We start from the raw sequence: 22,090 nt of genomic DNA on the forward strand, positions 1-22,090 counted from the left end.
TATTACATTCACAGCTGATCATTTGTTACATTTACATTGGAATAGCGTGTTAACCTGTAAGGGAATAAGGAGATCTCATTTGTTCTGATGCCAGCCCTTATCACCATGTTCAAAGAAACCCTCCTGTCACCCTATAATGATACACTCCTGTTCCTCATGGGTGGAGCTTAGTTGTCACATGACTATGTGCAACTATCAACTGAAGGGAAAATAAGGTTGGAGCCTAACACCTAGTGGAAAATCATGTGTCAGGGACATAAGTCAAAAGCTTCTATCGTGTAGAAGCCATACTATGTCTGCAGAGTGCTCATGGTTTGCAATGTAGAGGTGAGAGGCTCATACAGTCATAGGGATGAGTTTACATTTTTGATCATAATTTTTTAGTTATTTTTTACCAATTATTGGAGCTCCAGTCCTGTCCTTAGACTTGAATCATAATCAGTGACATCATCGGTCTCCTATCACCACCTCTTAAATCAGGTTTTTTTACTCAGTTTTACCCTTTAAAACAAAAATATTGTAAAATAGTTTTTTTTTCCCCACCATTCATTGTTTCAGTTCTTTGGTCTAGCCCTAGAGGAGCATCTCCAGTTCCTTTGCATCCTTCACTTTTTCTCCACATACTCAAACACAACCGTGTCCCCTCCAAAACTGGCCACAAATATGAACTGCCGTCCCCGCACCCGGAGAGAGGTGAAGGCTCGAGCCTCGAGGACTTTGAGCTCCTGCAATGGCACCAAAGGTCCTATCGGCCCCTCCTTGTCATTGGACTCTTCAATCTCCCAATGTTTCCATTTCTCCAGCTGGTAGACCCATGTATAGCCAAAGTCATTTCCTAGAAGTGCATGCCATCTTTGGCCAAGCAACAGAGGCTGAAAGACATGAGATCCTCTGGAGGGTAACTGCTGGAGTTGTCGAAACATGGAGCCATCCCAGCGGACGAGGGACGAGTCACCCATATACCGAACCAAACAGGCGAAGATGCCATCCTCTGCATCAGTGAAGTGCTTGACTGCATAGACATCCCAAGCTTCTGGAATATCGGTCAGGCGTTGTAGATGCTTGTTCTCGAATCGATACACAAGAGGCCTCTGGGAACCACTGCTCATGATGAGGTGTGGAGAACCTGAGAGAATAAGAGGTTCAGCATCGGTGTCACGGTACCACCGCGGTAGCTGCTGTTGAGGGTAGAACCCACGGCCATCCCACCGATACAAGGTGCTGGCTCCAGACTTGGCACTATCGGCTATGATGAAGTAGTGCTCGCCTTCTGCTGAGGTGAAGCTTTCTATGTCGTTGGGTTTTCGGATATCTGAAAAGTGCTGGAAGCGATGGAAGGCAGATGGGCTCCCTGGTAAGGGGTCCCGGCGGTAGACTGAGGTGCCACCATACAGCTGAGCCACCACAACGAAGAGCTGCTTACCAATTACCAGCGGCAGGCAGGAGACCACAGAGATACCTGAGTGTTCAAAGCATGAAGACAAGTGAGGACCATAACCATATAATGTGGTCTATGTAGGTTTAAGGATCATAACCATATAATGTGGTCTGTGTAGATTTCCTCAGAAATGTTTATTTGATCTTGGGCACATATTCCTGTTTATGCCACCAGTTTTATTTGCCTTCTCACCCAAGGTCTTTCATCATCCTCATCTATATCGCAGACAAAGCCTGTGCTGGCCTATACTCTTGAGCAGTGTTGTCCATACCACCCAGCCATCTCAGTTTTTGTGGAATGGTCCAGTGGCAGGAAGCAAATGGGGGATGCTAATTATACAAATTAAACTACAAAGTTGGTGTTCCTGGCAGATCAGGTATAGAGCTTAAGATGGCCAACGAATGGAAGCCTTGGTGTCTACAGGGCAAATGTTCCCTCTGCTGGCTAGTGTGGGAGTTTTTCTATTCAGGGTGGCAAAGGACAAACCCTAGGGAGTCATGGCCCAACACAAGCTTCAGCTGAGCCCTAGGTAATCTGTTGAGGGTAAGTAAGCCTTTGGGGGCATCTACCGCTCCATAAATCAAAGTGAAAGTTCAGTTTTGAGTTTTTGGTCAAGGTTGCACTTTAAAATCTCATTTCTATTTGGAAGTTGCATTGTAAGCAGTTCTTCCACATAAAGTTCCTGCTGGAGTGAATACATTTACAAGCAGAAGTCATCCACCTGCTGGTCGTGTTTTCAGAATCTCCTTCGTATTGAGCAGGTGATATAATTAGTGCATCAGGACTTACCACAGGTATTTATTCTGAAATCATGGCCGCCAGGTGAGCCCTGAAGTTGAGGAAAACTGGTCTAGAGCAGGGATGGCCAACCTGCGGCTCTCCAGCTGTTGCAAAACTACAACTCCCAGCATGCCCAGTCTGCCTACAGCTATCAGCCTACAGCAGGGCATGGTGGGAGTGGAAGTTTTACAACAGCTGGAGAGCCGGAAGGTTGGCCAGCCCTGGTCTAGAGGATGGTAGGGCATTAAAGGGGTATTCCCACTAGAGGAAGTGATGACATACGACATCCTAATGGGTGGAGGGCACAGGTTCAGGATGAAGGGGCCGCAGCAATGGTTGAGTAATCTCTCGAGTGGATCTTTCCTGCACAGCGGCACCATGGCTATCCTCTCCCAGAGTTTGGACCCTCACTGATCAGAATATGCTAGAGACATGCCCTAAAAGCATAACATAAGAATACCCCTCTAAAGTACCCTGCGGAAGTCAGCAGATTCCAGTACAGATTTCTAATGGGTATCCCTACGGCATAGGTCTGCAACGTCCAGCTGTTGTGAAACTACAACTCCCAGCCTGCTCCATTCTCTTTCATGGGAGTCCCGAGAACAGTCAAGAAAGTATGCATGCTGGGATTGCAGTTTCACAACAGTTGGAGCGCTGGATAGTCACTGACCTACTTCCTGTGCAATGCACACACCACCTGAAATGTCTAGTGAGTACAACCTCTTACAGGGGATGTCCATTTTATGTTCTGCAACCCTAAATGGACTTTGTGTTTCACTTCTGCACTCTTTTCAATATCTCTGCTTTCTTTTTTTCATTCAGGTTACATCCAGAGGCTGAACATTTGCATAGATCCTAATACTTATCTCTGCTGAAGGTTTGCTACAGTTGCATCCAGTCTACAAAATCCTTACAAAATCCTTACAATGTATCAGTGCAGGTAACATGTATCAGTCTGGAGTGCAGAGGATTGTCTAGAATGGATACATTTGTAACAAACTTTCAGCTGTAGGAGATCTGACTAGACCGCTCAGCAAGCAGAGATCTTACTATTATTTTAGCAAATATTAATTACTTGTTCCACAGGGTTTGTCTAGTGACCCCCGGATGGAAGCGCTTACCTTTGATGCTGTCGTAGTATCTGAATTCATACGCCACATGGTCCCACTCCAAGAAGGTGCATCTGCCCTCGAACGGGTGCGTGATCACCACGTACTGCTCCGAGTTGTACTCAAAGGCCTTGACGGACAAGGATGGAAGCTTAAACATCCATCTCTGTACAATGCCTGGGGGGGGGGAGATGCTCGTTACACGCGTTTTAGGGTGGGTTCGCATCAGCGTTCGCAATTCCGTTATACTGTTCCGTTATAAGAGGGTTCTAACGGAATGCAACGGAATTTAAGGACGGAATGTAAAACGGAAGCCTTAACTTGGCATTCTGTTTTGATCCTTCATAATACAGGTCTATCGGCAAAAATAACGGATCCGCCTGGTTTCCGTTATCCAGGCCGGAAAAGAAAATCATACAAACGGAACCGTTATTTGTGCCCATATAACAGAATGCCTCTTAAAGGGTTCCGTCCTAGAATTCTGTTATAACGGAATTACAAACGCTGATGCAAACTCCCACTTACCCGTCCACCACCGGTCCAGAATAATAAATATCCCCAAAATATGAAATATCAATGGTGACGCAGCCGTATTAGAGTGGAGGGGTGAAGGAATTACAGCAAAGGCCTTCGCAAAGCAAACAGTTTCCTACTGCCCCCTGCTGGAGGGGAAACAATGTACATGAGCTCCAATTAGTAGAGAATTTGCCATTAAGGAGTCTGGGAAAGCTGGGTGATACCCGTAATGATGATCCTATTGGTTCTCACACAGCTTTCCCAGCCACACATGTCGCTTGCTGATAAGAGGGTCGCACTCACTGCTGCTCACACAGTAGAAGTCCGTGTCGGCGAGCTCGTGTAAGCCTTTGCCCTTGAACTTTGCTGGTTCCTCACAAGGTAACGGAGGCCACAACGCCACGTTCTTCCCCGCTCCATGGACCCACTGCACCAGCCACTTTATCTGACAGTCACAGTGTAAAGGATTCCCTCGCAGGTCTCTGCAAGAACAGTCAAAAGGTTAAAGACCCCCTCCCCAGCTCCATCATTTAAAACTCTTTGAGGGGCTTATTCTCCATCTACAGGACAGAGGATACCCGTCTGATTGGTGAGGAATCGAGGATATGACCGAGCACAAGAATTGGGGACCCTCATATAAAATGGGGTCCTGATCAAGCTTGTATATTGGCGCTCTAGTCCTCTCTAAAGAACTGCCGGATAAAGCGCTCAGCTGTCTCTGGCAGTCTCATACAGATCAATGGAGCTGCAGTGAGCATGCTCGACCAGCAGTAGTCGGACCCCCACCCATGGATAGGGGATATGTTTAAATCTTGAAACAACCTCTTTAATCACCTTACTATGAGAAGGTCTGCAGAGTTCTAATAAAAGTTCAGCTCCAAATAACTCAAAAGATCTCTGCTTGCTGTCAATGAGTGGGACAATATTGTTTATATGGCATGCAGCGAAAGCTGTGTCCAGTTTGGACAATCCTTCATGAGATCAACAGTCTGTTATATGTTTATCTGCACTGATGCATGTAACGAACTGTCAGAACAGGGGAGATATTTTTGTGCCTGAGGGCATTTTGATCTCACAGAGGATTGTCTAGACCAGATAAAGTGTTAGGTTTTTTTTGTCTTCTAAAGGTAAACACAATGAAACAACATTCACTGACAGCAAGCAGGGATATTGACATTAGTGACAAACAAACAAACACAGAACCTTTAAGGTTTATTTCCCCAAGCTGACAGCCCTGATCTTTGACATTACCGGTGTGGTAGAACTTCTTGATGGAGCAGAAGATGCTTCGTATCCCCCAGGTGGACATACTGTATTTGTAAGTAGGTAAGTGGCCTAAGAGACTACTACTTGTACTGCCGGGGTTAACATATAGGAGGTGCTCTACGAAGAGTTACTGAAGAGCAAGAAGCCCTCTGCTATATGTCCTCCACATATGTATACATTGATGTAGTCAACTTGGCCATCCTCCTCTGTCAAACTGGGATGGTCTAAGATGGTGCTCTCTATTTCTTGACTCCCCAGCTGTTGAAAACCCCCAATTCCCTTCATCCCCTCTCATTGTACAAAGAGTTGTAGTCTTTCAATGGATAGAAAAACAGAGGTTGGAGAAGATAAGCCTAAAACAGTATCACTAAGGACGGTGCCCTCCTGGTACTGCCACATTGAGTTCACCCCTTACATGTGTTTGATGGCTGTGAGTGTCCGAAACAATCCGCTGGGAAGAGATTCCAAGTGATTATTTGCCAGACTCCTATACGGGAAAGAAAAGCAGAAATTATTCACCAACCCTCATCTCGTCTTAAAGAGGTCACATCACCCAACATAACAGTCCTCACTATCAATAAGACTGGGCTCATAGTGTCATGATCTTCTCAAGAACCTCAGTCAAGATCATATCCCTCATAAGTTCATACTCACAGGTGTATCAGCGACCTCAGGCCTCTTAACGCGTTTCCAGAAATCTTCTTTATATTGTTGTTTTCAATGAACCTGAAGAAGTTAAATACACTTATTTAGACATAATCTATAGGAATGTAGAAATAAGGAGAGATGTTAATGGTAGGCGCTGGATTTTTGAAACTGTGATGGCCATGAAGGGACTTCAACAAGGTATTACAACCAGAACTCAAGGCATGTTGACTTGTTTTGACCCCTACCCTTCCAAGTCCACAGGACCCCCATGGTTCCCTTATTGGAGTGAAATCATAAATTGTTTGGAGATCTGGAGTCACTTGACAATTTACATCAGTGTTGTAGCCAAATGGTCTCCAAAATGATGGTTTAGATCAGCCATTTTGCTTCGGTGAGGATCAAGATGAGTCCTAATAGGGAGGCTCTCTTCAACAAGCTATTGGAAGTCAACCTAGATTGTGTATTGTATGGTGCACACAGAACAGCCCTTAGTAGTAGGGTGTAAAGGGTTATCCATGTCTGATATGTTTTTTAGTTCTTCTTTGGCCATCCTTTGTTGGCCAAGGTCAAAAACAGTCAAAAACCATGTCTTCTACCTCTGGATAATTACAGATTTGTCTACTAATGGAGTTTATGCATAGCAATAGATTTTTATACTGTATGTGCAATGATTTTTAGGGGAAAAGATCTACAAGAATCTGAAGAAAGCCCAAAATATTCATTTCCATAAAACTAGTGGCAACAGACTGGGTCAAATATATGGGTCTTCTTCCAAAGCTAACTTGGCACTTTTGTATGAAGGGTTTATGTGAGGACCTGAACATTCTTTCTAAAGTTGGATCAGATCACCACCAAGGAAAGTTATCTTCCGATAGCATCTGTTTGGCAGGAGATATAGTCCTCACAGGGACCATCATGCAGAAATGTGAGTGCACAGTCCTTCTCGTGCAGAACTTACAAGTATTCCAAGTGTTTCAGCTTCAGAAAGGCATTGTCAGAAATGTCATCAAAGGAACAAGATGTGAAGAGCCTAAAAAGACCAAAGTCAGTTTAGTGAATGCACCAAGAAGATGGGAGTAAAGACCATTCAACTCAAGACATTGGTCCAGATCTTTATGGTGCCTGTTGAATTGACCACACAGAGATATACTGTATGAGTAAATATACAATGTTCCCCTGCACAAGGGGCAATGGTAGAAAGTCAGACCAATTCCAACCCATATGAAAGTGACCAAACATTCTACATGAGCTACATAGTTGCTTAAAGCAAAAATCACTATTGGAGTTTGCAACTTTGTGGGTTCCTCATTCTGGTATATACAGTGGCGCTTGGAAGTTTGTGAACCCTTCAAAGTATTCTATATATTTCTGTTTAAACTTAACCTAAAACTACATCAGATTTTCACAGAAGTCCTAAAAGTAAATAAAGAACCAAATCAAACAAGTGAGTCAAACCTATTCGAAAATTATCCTATATCATCTGTCTGTTAGTGGTAAAAGTATGTGAACATTTAGGATTAGCAGATGTGAAGGTGGAATTAGAGTCAGGGGATTTCAATAGGATGACAATCAGGTGTGAGTGGGCGACCTGTTTTATGTAAAGAAAAGAGATCTATCAAAGACTGATCTTCACAACACATTTGTGGAAGTGTATCATGTCACAAAGGAGATTTCTGAGGATCTCAGAAGAAGAGTTGTTGATGCTCATCAGGCTGGAAAATATTATAAAACCTTCTCTAAAGACAGATTGTGTACAAATAGAGGAAATGCAAGACCATTAGTACCCTCCCCTGTTGTGTCCATGAGGTCACAAAGTAACCCAAGGTAACTTCTAAGCAACTAAAGGCTTTTCTCAAATTAGCAAATGTTTATGCTCATGAGTCCACCATCAGGAGTATAGAAGGTGTAGCAGCACTAAAGGATATACTGGCCTTAATGTGGTGGTGCACGCGGTGTTAAACGCCAGTCCGTAGCGTCTCTCCAAGCAGGCGACCAAAAATAGTGAAACCGCAGCACTCTCTTGTCTTTATTAATAATTAATAAGACAAGAGAGTGCTGCAGTTTCACTATTTTTGGTCGTCCACCATCAGGAGGACACTGAACAACAATGGTGTGCATGGCAGGATTGCAAGGAAAAAGTCAAAGCTTCCAAAATAGAACATTGCTTACCATCTGCAGTTTGGCTAAAGATCAATGGACAAGCTATAAGGGTATTGGCACAATGTTCTGTTGGTCGAATGCGACCAAAATATACTTTTTGGTTAACCTCTTATGGGCCTCTGCCATATATGTAGCAATCCGGTCTTTAAAGAGTGTGCCCGCTTGCAGGGGCTGCGGGCGCCATAACTGCCAGGTTTCTGCTAATATCTGTGATTGACGGTAGTGCCATTCGTGGACATTTAGCCCCTCAGATGCTATGGCATCTGGGTGCGCAAAACCAGGAACTGTGCTTTCCCGACCCGGGCTGCCTTCCCTGTGCTAGTAATAGCCCTAAGCCTGTAATAGGCCGATTACTAGTATATTCCAATGCAAGCCTGCAGGTGGCAGCACTTGCATTGGAATATACTGAATTCCATTTTCTCTAATGCACAGATATTCATTACAGAATACAACATGCAATCGAAACTCTTGATAATTATGATATTCTGGCTCAGTACTAAATCTGCCTATTAAAGAGGTTTTCTGGGAGTTCAATATTGATCGCCTATCCTCAAGCTAGGTCATCGATATGCTATCAGCGGTGGTCCAACTCCTGTGTGAAGAGGCTGTGGCACTCTGGTGAGTGCTGTGACTTTCTCACAGCATACCGAGCAAATCGCCGTCCATTGTATAGTGGCTGTGCTTGGTATTGTGGTCCACAGTATTGTATCCTGCAGGGAATATTTCTCATACACTGTAGCAATGGCAGCACAGGCTTCAGCTGCGGCCTAGTAGGAGACAGCTGGGGATCTCTGTAATGGCAGCATTCACGTGAATGAATATTCAGCTCCATAACTTGGCCAAAGTATTAATTTTTAGTCTTGCCTCGAGTGACCCTTAAATTGATTTGCATCACTTTTCTGGCATAAATAGGCCTATATGTCTGTCTGGTGAGCGCTGATGGCTCTTTCCATTCGCCCGACAGCTACTGAATGTGCGATGGCTGCCCTTTGGGTCTACTGTCTACTCCTGTGTGACCGGTGGTGATCTCTTCACCAGTGCATAAAGGGAAGCACTCATTGTATCTCGGCACCTACCATTTTACCACATCTTGGACAAAGGGCCTAGTTTTTTTATTTAGAATTTGTCCCCTCTTCCTGAAAGGCTCTCTAGATTGATGCCTACTCCTTGTTCTTGCATGATGTCTTCAAATATTAGGTTACCCAAATGTGTGGCATTGAGTTAAAGACCACCTGTAAGGACAATAACCCCTATTAAACCAGACATACTACCTGGTAGGGCTTATTCCTGAGAAATAAGACTTATTGTTTATGCAACTTAGGGCTTCAGTGCACCAAGCGGCTAGGCGCCACCCATCAGTGCACCCAAGCCCTTATATCCATAAAATGATAAAAGTCTTTTTCTTGGGAACGCCACAACTGATTTCCACAAAATAGGCATCATGTTAATAAGCAGGATCAGCCCTTCCAGGCAGGATGTCTGATTTATTGGGGTTGATCCTGCGGACAGGTGCTCTTTAAGGACATGTTCCTGGTTATATCCTCGAGCACAGGAAGTCCTTTCTACAAGCACTGCTCATTTGATTTTATCATCTTTCTTTTCAAAAATAGAAACACCAAATTTATTGAAATTAGACATCACCGCCGCTCATTTGTGGGATTATAGCGGCGCCTGCAGCGATTATACTAACGCAGAATGAAAGCAATGAGACAGTTCAGTTTTGTCACAAGCAATTAGAAGCTAATGGAAACACTTACAGGATTTGCAACGTCTGGGACTGGGCGAAGCTGTCGGAGGGGATAATATGGAAGCCACATCTGAGGAACGAGCTGTAAAATAATGAGGAGTATAGGTTATCAGCCAGGAAACCAAGGCAAGACCAAGGCTTTGAAGGACCTCACCTTTAACTTTCTAAAACTGGCCATGCACATGAGATTAAAGTTGGCTGAAATGGACAGTTTTGGCAATTAAGGCTGACCGTTGTTTGAAAAAGTCATGCGAACAATTGTTCCAGGTTGTAAAATTTTCATGGTTGATGGCTGAACCTACATGTGTTTGCATGATTGCCAAATTTGGCACATTGCTGGTGGGATTGTTCATACAACTGACCCACAGACAACTGATCAGACTCAAGGTGGCCATTCTCTCATGTGTATGGCAGGATGTAGACTGAAGGTGGCCATTTTTCAAGATTCAGAAGTATTCTTTGGATGTAGCTCATTAATCCACAAGGAGCTGTCAAAGATACAAGGGAATACAGAGTGAAATGTGCTCCATAGCAAATTTAACTGGGTGTTTTTGGTGATTTTACCAAATCTTTTAAAGGAGATAGATGTCACCTGCCCCTTAATCTACAAACCGGATTCCCAAAAAGTTGGGAACACTATACAAATCGTGAATAAATACTGAATGCAATGATGTGGAGGAGCCAACTTCTAATATTTTATTCAGAATAGAACATAAATCACGGAACAAAAGTTTAAACTGAGAAAATGTACCATTTTAAGGGAAAAATATGTTGAATCAGAATTTCATGGTGTCAACAAATCCCCAAAAAGTTGGGACAAGGCCATTTTCACCACTGTGTGGCATCTCCCCTTCTTCTTACAACACTCAAGCAGACGTCTGGGGACCGAGGAGACCAGTTTCTCAGGTTTAGAAATAGGAATGCTCTCCCATTCTTGTCTAATACAGGCCTCTAACTGTTCAATCGTCTTGGGCCTTCTTTGTTGCACCTTCCTCTTTATGATGCGCCAAATGTTCTCTATAGGTGAAAGATCTGGACTGCAGACTGGCCATTTCAGTACCCGGATCCTTCTCCTACGCAGCCATGATGTTGTGATTGATGCAGAATGTGGTCTCGGCATTATCTTGTTGAAAAATGCAGGGTCTTCCCTGAAAGAGATGACGTCTGGATGGGAGCAGATGTTGTTCTAGAACCTGAATATATTTTTCTGCATTGATGGTGCCTTTCCAGACATGCAAGCTGCCCATGCCACACGCACTCATGCAACCCCATACCTATCAGAGATGCAGGCTTCTGAACTGAGCGTTGATAACAACCTGGGTTGTCATTGTCCTCTTTGGTCCGGATGACATGGCGTCCCAGATTTCCAAAAAGAACTTTGAATCAGTGACTCGTCTGACCACAGAACAGTCTTCCATTTTGCCACACTCCATTTTAAATGATCCCTGGCCCAGTGAAAACGCCTGAGCTTGTGGATCTTGCTTAGAAATGGCTTCTTCTTTGCACTGTAGAGTTTCAGCTGGCAACGGCGGATGGCACGGTGGATTGTGCTCACTGACGATGGTTTCTGGAAGTATTCCTGAGCCCATTCTGTGATGTCCTTTACAGTAGCATTCCTGTTTGTGGTGCAGTGTCGTTTAAGGGCCCGGAGATCACGGGCATCCAGTACGGTTTTACGGCCTTGACCCTTACGCACAGAGATTGTTCCAGATTCTCTGAATCTTCGGATGATGTTATGCACAGTTGATGATGATAGATGCAAAGTCTTTGCAATTTTTCAGCTGGGTAACACCTTTCTGATATTGCTCCACTATCTTTCTGCGCAACATTGTGGGAATTGGTGATCCTCTACCCATCTTGGCTTCTGAGAGACACTGCCACTCTGAGAAGCTCTTTTTATACCCAATCATGTTGCCAATTGACCTAATTAGTGTTAATTGGTCTTCCAGCTATTCGTTATGCTCAAATTTACTTTTTTCAGCCTCTTATTGCTACTTGTCCCAACTTTTTGGGGATTTGTTGACACCGTGAAATTTTAAATCAACGTATTATTCCTTTAAAATGATACATTTACTCGGATTAAACGTTTGATCTGTCATCTACGTTCTATTACAAATAAAATATTGACATTTGCCATCTCCACATCATTGCATTCAGTTTTTATTCACGATTTGTTTAGTGTCCCAACTTTTTTGGAATCCGGTTTGTAATATAGGAGTTCTGTGGCTCCACTCTTTCTTTTGAAAACCCAAGCTCATGGTTACGTTGCCCAAATGTCACACAAAAAGTAAGTTGGCATGTGGCTCAGTGTAAACCCTAAACATGTTCTCACTCTCCAACCATCTGAGACAGGGTCAGGTAGCCTTCTCTTGCTTAGGTAGATGCTTTTCCCGTCTTTTCTAATGCCTTTTAAGAAAGAGTGTTGTGACCCTATGTTCAGTTCCACCCTTTTGATAAATGTTATTTTTTTTTATAGGGTGGATGGTTATGGTTAGTCCCAAAGTTCTCATGGCATAGTAGAATAGGGTAGATATGATATGCACTCTTTTTCAGATAGGTCCTGAATGGTCTGACTATGGTAAGTATGCGCTTGGAATACTTTGTGCTGTATGCCTATGTGTAGTCGGCAGGCTGCATTTTTATTAATCTTGGCCTAGCCTACAAAAATATCCATTTCATTTTAGTGAACAACATGTTAAAAATATAAATTAATGTCTATGCATAATAGCTGTCCTCTGATATTCTTAGAGGGCTCCAGCGGGATAATTACATTCGGAATTACTTCTCAGATGGGAATTTAATCAGCATAAGAACAAGGATATCTATAGTTTCTATGCTGCCCATTGACGTTAGAGTGTAGGTAGGCTTTTGATGAACCCACACTAATAAGACTGGAAGTTGTATTAATGTCCCTTCTAGAATATAATCTTATTGAAGTGTTCTGGTGGAAGAAACAACGTCATCCTCAACAAAGTGTACTCTTTTGGTCAATTTTTTGGCCAACCTTCTTAGAAATATGTTAAAGGGGTATTCCCATCACAGACAATGGGGGCATATTGCTAGGATATGCCTCCATTGTCTGATAGGTGTGGGTCCACCTCTGGGACTCGCACCTACAATGAGAATGGAGCGGGGAAATAAACGGAGGGCGCACTGCAAATGCTCAGCCGCCCTCCATTCATTTCTATAGGGCTGCCCAAATTAGCCGAGCACTGACTCGGCTCTTTCAGTCTGCCCCGTAGAAATGAATGGGAGCAGGGGCCTCGTGTGCACGGTGTGCTCCTATTCACTTCTATGGGAGCAGTGCTTGGTGGTGGACAGACACCGGGAAATCCCGGGTCCTCCAGCCATAGCTCTCCCCGCTCCGTTCTTGTTGTAGGTGCCAAGTCCATCCCTTGACAGATATGTCTAAAATAGCTTAGCCAAATTGGTGTTCATTAGACTTGGTGGCCAACAGTTAGCAAATGAGGATTTTGGGAAACATTTGTATGATACTTTTACTGTAATTAGTTTATGTCCGGCATTCAATATTGACTTCATAGAACCCTACTTTCAGTTAGACATTGAGTTTGGTGGATTTGGTTTTACTTACACAGGAGATTATATCCAAGGAATAGTTGCTGGGAATGTAGCTGGACCCATCACACAGGACATTATCAATAGTACAGTTACAAGATGTTGGACACTTCCATCTTTGGGGTCTCTTTGCCCTCATCAAACAAGAAGGAATGATTCCCAAAAAGAATATAACGGCAACAGACAGGCAGATTGATGGTCTCATTGTTGGTTGGATCTTCACTTCAGTTAATGTATCATGTTCATAGTTATATTATATCTTCTTATTTTACTTTATACACAGCGTTCTCAGTCATCTCTTCCATTCCACCTTAGGTCCCACCTACTATAGCATTGTACCTTCCATTGGTTCCCCTTATTTACGTTCACATTCCATGGTCTTTTGTTTATCTTCACGCGCTGCCTTGGTTAGGTTTCTGCCTTTTTGGAAAACAGAAATTTTCAGTCTACAATTAAAAATAAAGCATGAAGCGTATGGTTAAGCAAAAACTCATCAAAGACCCCATAGACGTGATGACCCTATAAATGTAAACATTCCATAGATGTAATGACCCCATAGATATAAAGACCCTATAGCCGTAATGACCCCTTAGATGTAAAAACCCTGCAGAAGTAATGACCCTATAGATGTAAAGACTCCATGAACGTAATGACTCCATAGATGTAATGATCCTATAGATGTACAGATCTCATAGATGTAATGACCCTATAGATATAAAGGCTCCATAGATGTCATGACCACACACATATGAAGACCTCGTAGGCATAATGACCCTGTAGATGTAAAAACCCTATTGACATAATGACCCCACAGACATATAGACTGCATAGACCAAATGTATTATCAAGTGTCCATATAACTGGCTGGGTCAGAGGGTCCCATAAGAAGACTTTATTTATTTTTTCTAGAGGCACTGCAGAGAAAAAAAATTGCTGACATTGACTCTCGGGTGATGGACCCCCATGATGAACACTTTTATGGGTGTTAGTTTTTTTTTACAGTAGACGATCATCTATGTATATACTGCTCAGAAGTCATTAAAACATTGTTGCCATTATACAATAATCAACAATGACATAATAAATAAATAAATAAAATCTAGAACATTTTGGGTTAGGGTTGACAGTGTAAGACTGCTATCTTTGGTGTCCTTTTGGGGACAAAGTGGTTTACATTGAAGAACTCCAGATTGAGTATAGAGACTTACTTGCAAGCAATGCTCCATGGGAAAAAAAAGCATGCAAAACAACAACTTTGGAGCCCTTTGAAACTCATCAAAAGGCATAAAAGAGCCTATCAGTCATTCCTGTATGGACACTTTAATGGTCCCAGGTGTCTTGTCCTTCAATATCTATACAGAGGTTGCACCTTTGACCCTGGTGTTATAAATATGTCATAGAATTCTACAAGTGCAAGAGGTCATCTAATGGCAGCAAGACCTTCCCTCCCTCATGACCTCTGAAATACATGATGATACTTTAAATAGTTGCACAATGTGATTTATCAATGTAGACTGTTTTGTTTTTGGAATAAATTGCAAACACATTTTATCCAAAAACATTTGTTACATAAATATAGAGAAAGAAGGAACCTGCAGGGTCAGAATGGTCAAGAGGTTCTGGAGATGAAGTCACTCCTGAAAAACTTCTAATTTTAGAACATAAATAATGAACCTTCTGCTTCTATTTACCACTGGGTAAGGCTGGGTCATAAATTTTGAAATTCTGAGGGCTGCTGTAGGACTTTTTAACACTATGAGCCACCAACAGATCGTGATATAGCTATAGGAGGTGCAATGGAGGGCATTTCACTGGGTTTCCTGGCCTGAGGGGGCCACAATAAAAGTCACAATCTTTTAAATATCACATGGTAGATGGGGGTGTTACAGATTTCTTCATTAAAACCATGGAGCCTCTGTCAACATCCAGTAGATGAAACTCCATGCACAGAAGAGACCTAGGTATTTAGGCCTAGGCTCCAGTGCTGGCACTATACAGTGAGGAACAGAAGTATTTGAACACCCTGTGATTTTGCACATTCTCCCACTTGGAAATCATGGAGGGGTCTGAAATTCACATTGTAGGTGCATTCCCACTCTGAGAGACAGAATAAAAAAATAAGATTGTATTATTTTTAAAGATTTTTTTTGTCTTGCACTGCTGAACATAAGTATTTGAACACCTGAGAAACATCAAGAATTCTGGCTCTCAAAGACCTGTTACTGTGCCTTTAAAAAGTCCACCTCTACTCCACTCATTAATCTAACTTAGCAGCACCTGTCTGAGCTCTTTAAAGACCCCTGTCGACCCCACAGTCAGTCAGTCGCCAACTACTACCATGGGCAAGACCAAAGAGCTGTCAAAAAACACCAGAGACAAAATTGTGGACCTCCACAAGGCTGGAAAGTGCAACGGGGCAATTGCCAAGCAGCTTGGTGAAAATAGATCAACTGTTAGAGCAATTGTTAGAAAATGGAAGAGGCTAAAGACGACTGTCAGTCTCCCTCAGACTGGGGCTCCATGCAAGATCTCACCTTGTGGGGAATCACTGATGATAAGAAAGGTGAGGAATCAGCCCAGAACTACAAGGGAAGAGCTGTCAATGACATGAAGAGAGCTGGGACCACAGTTTCAAAGGTCACTGTCGGTAGAACACTATGCTGTCAGGGTTTCATATCATGCATTGCACGGAAGGCTCCCCGGCTCAAGTCATCACATGTCCAGGCCCGTCTGAAGTTTGCCAATGACCATCTGGATGATCCAGAGGTGGCATGGGAGAAAGTCATGTGGTCAGATGAGACAAAAGTAGAACTTTTTAGTCTAAACTTCACTCGTCGTGTTAAGAGGAAAAAGAAGGATGAGTTGCATCCCAAGAACACCATCCCTACTGTGCAGCATGGTGGTGGTAACATCCTGCTTTAGGGGTGCTTTTCTGCGAAGGGGACAGGACGACTGCACTGTATTAAGGAGAGGATGAATGGGACCATTTATTGTGAGATTTTGAGCAGCAACCTCCTTCCCTCAGTCAGAGCATTGAAGATGGGTCGTGGCTGGGTCTTCCAACATGACAATGACCCAAAGCACACAGCTAGGATAACCAAGGAGCGGCTCCGTAAGAAGCATATCAAGGTTCTGGAGTGGCCTAGCCAGTCTCCAGACCTGAATCCAATAGAACATCTTTGGAGGGAGATGAAACTCTGTGTTCCTCAGCGACAGCCCCGAAACCTGACAGATCTAGAGGAGATCTATGCGGAGGAGTCGGCCAAAATCCCTGCTGCAGTGTGTGCAAACCTGGTCAAGAACTGCAGGAAACGTCTGACCTCTGTAATTGCAAACAAAAGGCTTCTGTACCAAATATTAACACTGATTTTCTCAGGTGTTCAAATCATTATGTTCAGCCGTGCAAGACAAATACATTTCTTTTTTTGCAGAGTGGGAATGCACCTACAATGTGAATTTCAGACCCCTCCATGATTTCTAAGTGGGAGAACTTGCAAAACCTCATGGTGCTCAAATACTTCTCCTCACTGTATATATAGTAATTAATGAGATTTATCATACTGTATATTGGTAGATTATATGTTTGCAAGCTCTACTAGCTTGCTAGAGACTAAGTTGTCTCTCCAGGGTATACTGGCTTTCTATAAAGTAAACAGCCTTTCCATGCTATACCGTAGACCTCCTCTTCATATTACACTGTGGAGTAGACTGCTACTCCATGCTATATTGACTTGCTATACAGTAAACAGCCTCTCACTACTATACAATAGACCAGTAGACTGCCTCTTCATGATATACTGGCTTGCTAAACAGTAGATCGCCTTTTCTGCTATACAGTAGATTGTCTCTCCATGTTATACTGACTTGCTATAGACTAGACTGCCTTCCCATGTTATACTGCTTGCTAAACAGTAGACTGCCTCTCCATGCTATATTGGCTTGCTATACAATAAATGGCCTCTCACTGCTATACTGTAGACTGCCTCTCCATGCTATACTGGCTTGCTATAGACTAGACTGCCTTTCCATGGTATACTGCTTGATATACAGTAGACTGTCTCTCCATGCTATATAGTAGACTGCATCTAAGGCTACTTTCACACCTGCGTTTAGGTGCGGATCCGTCTGGTATCTGCACAGACGGATCCGCACCTATAATGCAAACGCTTGTATCCGTTTTTTTTTTGTTCATGATAATGCAAACGGATCCGTTTTGACTTACATTGAAAGTCAATGGGAGGCGGATCAGTTTTCAATTGCACCATATTGTGTCAGTAAAAACGGATCCGTCCCCATTGACTTACATTGTAAGTCAGGACGGATCCGTTTGGCTCAGTTTCGTCAGACGGACATCAAAACGCTGCAAGCAGCCTCCAGAGCGGAATGGAAGCTGAACGGAGCCAAACTGATGCATTCTGAACGGATCCTTATCCGTTCAGAATGCATTGGGGCTGAACTGATCCGTTTTGGGCCGTTTGTTAGACCCAGAAACGGCAGTGTGAAAGTAGCCTTAAAGTTGTACTGATTCGTAGACTTCAAAAAGACTGCCTCTCTATGTTATACAATAGACTGTGCTGGCTTGCTATACACCCGACTGCCTCTCTATGTTATACAATAGACTGTCATGCAATGCTGGCTTGCTATACACTCGACTGCCTCTCAATGTTACATTGGCTTGTTTTAAAGTACACTTCCTCTCCAAATTATACTGGCTTGTAGACCGCCTGTCCATGCTAAACAAAAAACTAAATGGCTGCACACCGTTATATATACAAACAATAGAGCTAAGAAATGGGGGTCATTCTAGATAAAAGTTATACAATACCGAATATAAATGAGTAATGGAAGCTCTTAGCGCACATACGTAAAATTTTCTTGGGATATATTGAGGGTAGCGCCTCTTTTAGACTGAACAACGCCCATCTACCTGGGACTTCTGAGCAGAGTACGTTTGTAGCTGGTTCCTACACTGCCCTGAATATTGTAGGCTCAGGTAAGTGCAAGAGAAGCTGTATATATAGTGTTAGGGACCCATCTGCAGAAGCCACCTTGATGCCTGGTAGATGGGCCCGACACGTATGTGCGCTAAGAGCTTCCATTACTCATTTATAGTCGGTATTGCACCACTTTTATCTAGAATGACCCCCATTCCTTAGCTCTATTGTTTGTATATATAATGGTGTGAAGCCATTTTGTTTTTTGTAATTATGTTTGCTTCATGGATATGCACCTGTGATTCTGAAGGTTCTAGTCTAAATTTTCTTGCAATGTTCTTGCAATGTCCATGCTATACAGTAGGCTACCTCCCCATAATATATTGTAGACAACATATTCGGGCTTGTTGTCCAGTAAAATGCCACCCGATGCTACACAGAAGACTATCTCTCCATGCAAAATCCTTCACTCCTTCAACATACACCAGCAAAGTTTCGACCCATACAGGGCTCTTTCTCAAGCACCAATGTATGGGAAGAAACATCCTGAGGTTTTTTTTTTGCACGCCCCCCCATGCAATATTGGCTCGTTTGCAACATGGAAAAGGAGCACAAGATGCAAAAGAAGTGGGACCTAGAACTCATGTGGAGAGTGCTATCTGTGCTTGTTAACCCCTCCTTGGAGATGCGAGATACAGTGCCTTGTGTCAGCTCCGCATCTCACAGGATGCAATACAGCAGGACATGTTCAAAGCAGAGTTATTCCATCACCACCCTACAGTAATAAGTTACCCCTCACCCAAAATTCCCATGTATGGGGGCAATCCCCTTTAAGGAAGGAGGCAATGCATATAACCAGAGATGAGCAAATTATTAAAAAATTCGATTTGGTTTGATTCGATTAAAAATATTCACTTCGCAATGAATAACTTCCTCACAAAGCGCCTTTCTTTGTAAGTAGTGGGTGTAAAGACAGGGAGCGGCAATTGCGCCCGTTCCTCCGTCATTGTACCTCTCAGATACCGCGTTCGTACATGATCGCGGCATCTGATATAACAGAGTGTAATTTTTTTTTTTATGATACGAACTTGACCCATTTGCTCGCGAAGGGCCAGCCGCCAACTTGCTTGATCTGTTGCATATCTCATTGCATGTGCAGCCCGTGATGACGCCATCATGCCGGCCGGTGTGCTGACGTTATACGTCACCGCGCACAGGATTTCGTAGGAGATCTTCAAGAAAGATTGCGGCCACCGGCCCGTTACGAGCAAATGTTTTTTTGTTTTTTTACACAATTTTCAAGTTAAATTGATTTGCTACCACGAAGCACGAGGAAATTCGGTTTTGTGGACTTCGATTTACGCAACACTACATATAATGAATAACTTTCTTTCTGTTGCAGAATCCTCCTAAAGGAACAAGGCGATACATTAATGCAGATCCTGGGTGATGCCATTACAAATCACCCACCCGCCTGAGGCACAGAGCGGCACTGTAATTGACCATGAAGAAGAGAGGCAATTATGCTGCTAAATTTAACCAGAATGTATGAATTCCGAGCTGCTGGGGGGGATAAAGAGCGTTATTACTGAGGGTGGCGAATACGGAAAAGATAAGCCGTCCACTTCCTGCCTCTGCCTTCTGCAGCGTTATCACTTCAGTCTGATCTAATCTGAAGAGAGATTACAAAGTACAGTGGATTTAAAGGGGTATTGTCAGATTTTAATATTGACGAGTTAACCTCAGTATAGGTCATCAATATAGGATTGTCGGGGGTCCGACACCTTGCAGCCCCGACTCCAGCACTGGAGCAATAGCCATCAGTGAAATTTCCCCAACCGTTCTTTAAAAACTTTAGCAATAAAGGATTTCTATGAAGAATATTGTGTCCATCAACAGTGGATTGCAAAGGAGATATTCCTGTTAGGAAATTTGGAATTAATAGGGGGGGGGGGGGGAGATACTCCATCAGAACTGTAGGGTGTTGTCCAGACCACAGAGCAACTGAAAATAAGTATCTCATTCTGGAGGACCCAGCATGCCCATGTATCATATGAACAACTCGTTATTTTCAATAAGAACTCTGTAATACTTCATTTCACCTGCGGAGGAGCTGCAGGGAAACCAAACACTTTCTGCTGGGTTCTCCACTTCCTACAGATGAAGATCCCAGCAATAGGAGTACCTGTGGTTAGCTTTTGATCAGGGCACTCAGATTTATTTAATGATGTCATGTAACAGGGTGTGTAATGAGAACGGGTATATTGACAGAGACTATGACTGTAAAGATGGCGTCTAATATTAATCAAAACATAGTGGATCAAATTACACCTGGACTTTGCGCTAACTTTAGTCACAGGACAGACATCTCAATGGGTGTAGACTGGGAAGCACTTTGGGCAAGTAGTAGAAGTGCAGATGCAAAACAAGGTTTAATTAAAGAGACCAGAGTATGTTCCATCATATTTAGTACAAAAATTCTCAAAAAGGAAAAAAAAAAAACATTTTAAGCCTCCTATCAGACTTAAGTCAACCTGACAAATGGCCAAGGCCAGAAAACCCTCAAGGGGTGATAATGATGACTGACTGCTCAGCCATGGCTATAAATCTTATGGCGATAAGAGGGAGAGACAAGAGGAGCGCCTTGTTTTTATGGTTTAGATTGTAAGCACAAAGGGACAGTGCTGTCTTATTGTGTTCCATTTTTGCATCTGCCTCTTTTCTTTTATAAAGCGCCACTGAATACGAAGGTGCTGACTAAATAATTAGCATAAAAAGGAGCCGATTCCAAAATGAACCTGATGTAAAAAGCACAAACAATATCACATAGATGAGTGCTCCATAGATAGAAAACTCTTGGTTATTTACCAGGTTTAGCAATAACTACTCATGGAAATGTCCATCTAAGTTCTCCGACATCTTCAGTCATCTTCCAGAACCATGGTAAAAAGATCCAAAAATGTCTTCTCACGATAAAAATATCACTTACCACATAAAGCGTGCACGAGGACCAGTCTTGTCTTAAACTTTCTCCGTCTTTCTTGGCATCTCCATCATGTTTTATGATCCGATCTCTCTTGAGAAGTCTTCTAGTCCTGGCTCTTCCCCTCGCCCCCTCTCCTCCATATGTCTCCTGCCCCCCTCTTTTCTGGCCGTGCCCTTCCCTCTTTATATCTGTACTATTTTCGCACTTTTCCCCCTTGTCTATAGAGTGTTGGTGTCTTGCAGCCTCTGACACAATGTGTTGTTTGACAGACTCCTTCGGATGGCTCCGAGGGAAGGGCTGGATGATGTGTGTTTGGAACATGCTTGTGCCAAATTGCTCCTCCGTTTGTCAAAGCTTGTGGTTAAACTGTTGTTTTTAGTAACTGTTCAGCGCAAGCTCTTGTGACATTTTTGCAACTGCAATGAATTTTCTGCAGAAAAAGAAGAATTAAAAAAAGATAGTTACAATTTGTTTTGAGGACGTGGAACCAGCCACAACCAGGGGCAGCACAGCCTTGCAGAGCTTGGGTCTTGGGTTCGAATCCGACCAAGGACAACATCTGCATGGAAGTTTGTATGTTCTCCCCGTGTTTGTGCGAGTTTCCTCCAGATGAGCCCCATTGGGGAAAGCTTTATGCTAATGTCTGTAAAGCACTGCACATTATAGTAGCGCTATATAAGTGGATAAAATAAACCAGGGGCATACACAGAACAGTAAAACTTAGCATGGACCCCTGTTGGCCTCACCCAGTTATCCAGCATGCATGCCTCAACTACTTCCAGGCAACCCAGAACACAAAGAGTAATGCCCCAGATTAGAATTTTTTATTAAGTGGCAAAAAATATTAAAAGTTGCCCGCCACCTCATCCACTTTATCTAACATCTATGTCTATATTTCCCAATGTTTTCACACCAGACAACTGGCATAAA

The 22,090-nt window shown here is 43.1% G+C and overlaps 1 protein-coding gene across 1 annotated transcript; it reads right to left on the reverse strand.

Moving 5' to 3' along the window:
• Window positions 1-522: 522 nt before the first annotated feature.
• LOC122927077 (leucine-rich glioma-inactivated protein 1-like) lies at window positions 523-21,396 on the reverse strand. The gene is made up of 9 exons (XM_044278649.1): window positions 21,164-21,396; window positions 13,259-13,686; window positions 9,675-9,747; window positions 6,716-6,787; window positions 5,764-5,835; window positions 5,525-5,596; window positions 4,147-4,325; window positions 3,340-3,504; window positions 523-1,459 (listed from the first exon to the last, which is right to left on the reverse strand). The coding sequence occupies exons 2-9, from the start codon at window positions 13,443-13,445 to the stop codon at window positions 606-608; spliced, it is 1,674 nt and encodes a 557-aa protein (XP_044134584.1). The 5' UTR covers window positions 13,446-13,686; window positions 21,164-21,396; the 3' UTR covers window positions 523-605.
• Between the last annotated feature and the right edge of the window lie 694 nt (window positions 21,397-22,090).

Source organism: Bufo gargarizans, chromosome 2 (assembly GCF_014858855.1).
Source record: "Bufo gargarizans isolate SCDJY-AF-19 chromosome 2, ASM1485885v1, whole genome shotgun sequence".
NCBI classification, from domain to species: Eukaryota; Metazoa; Chordata; class Amphibia; order Anura; family Bufonidae; genus Bufo; species Bufo gargarizans.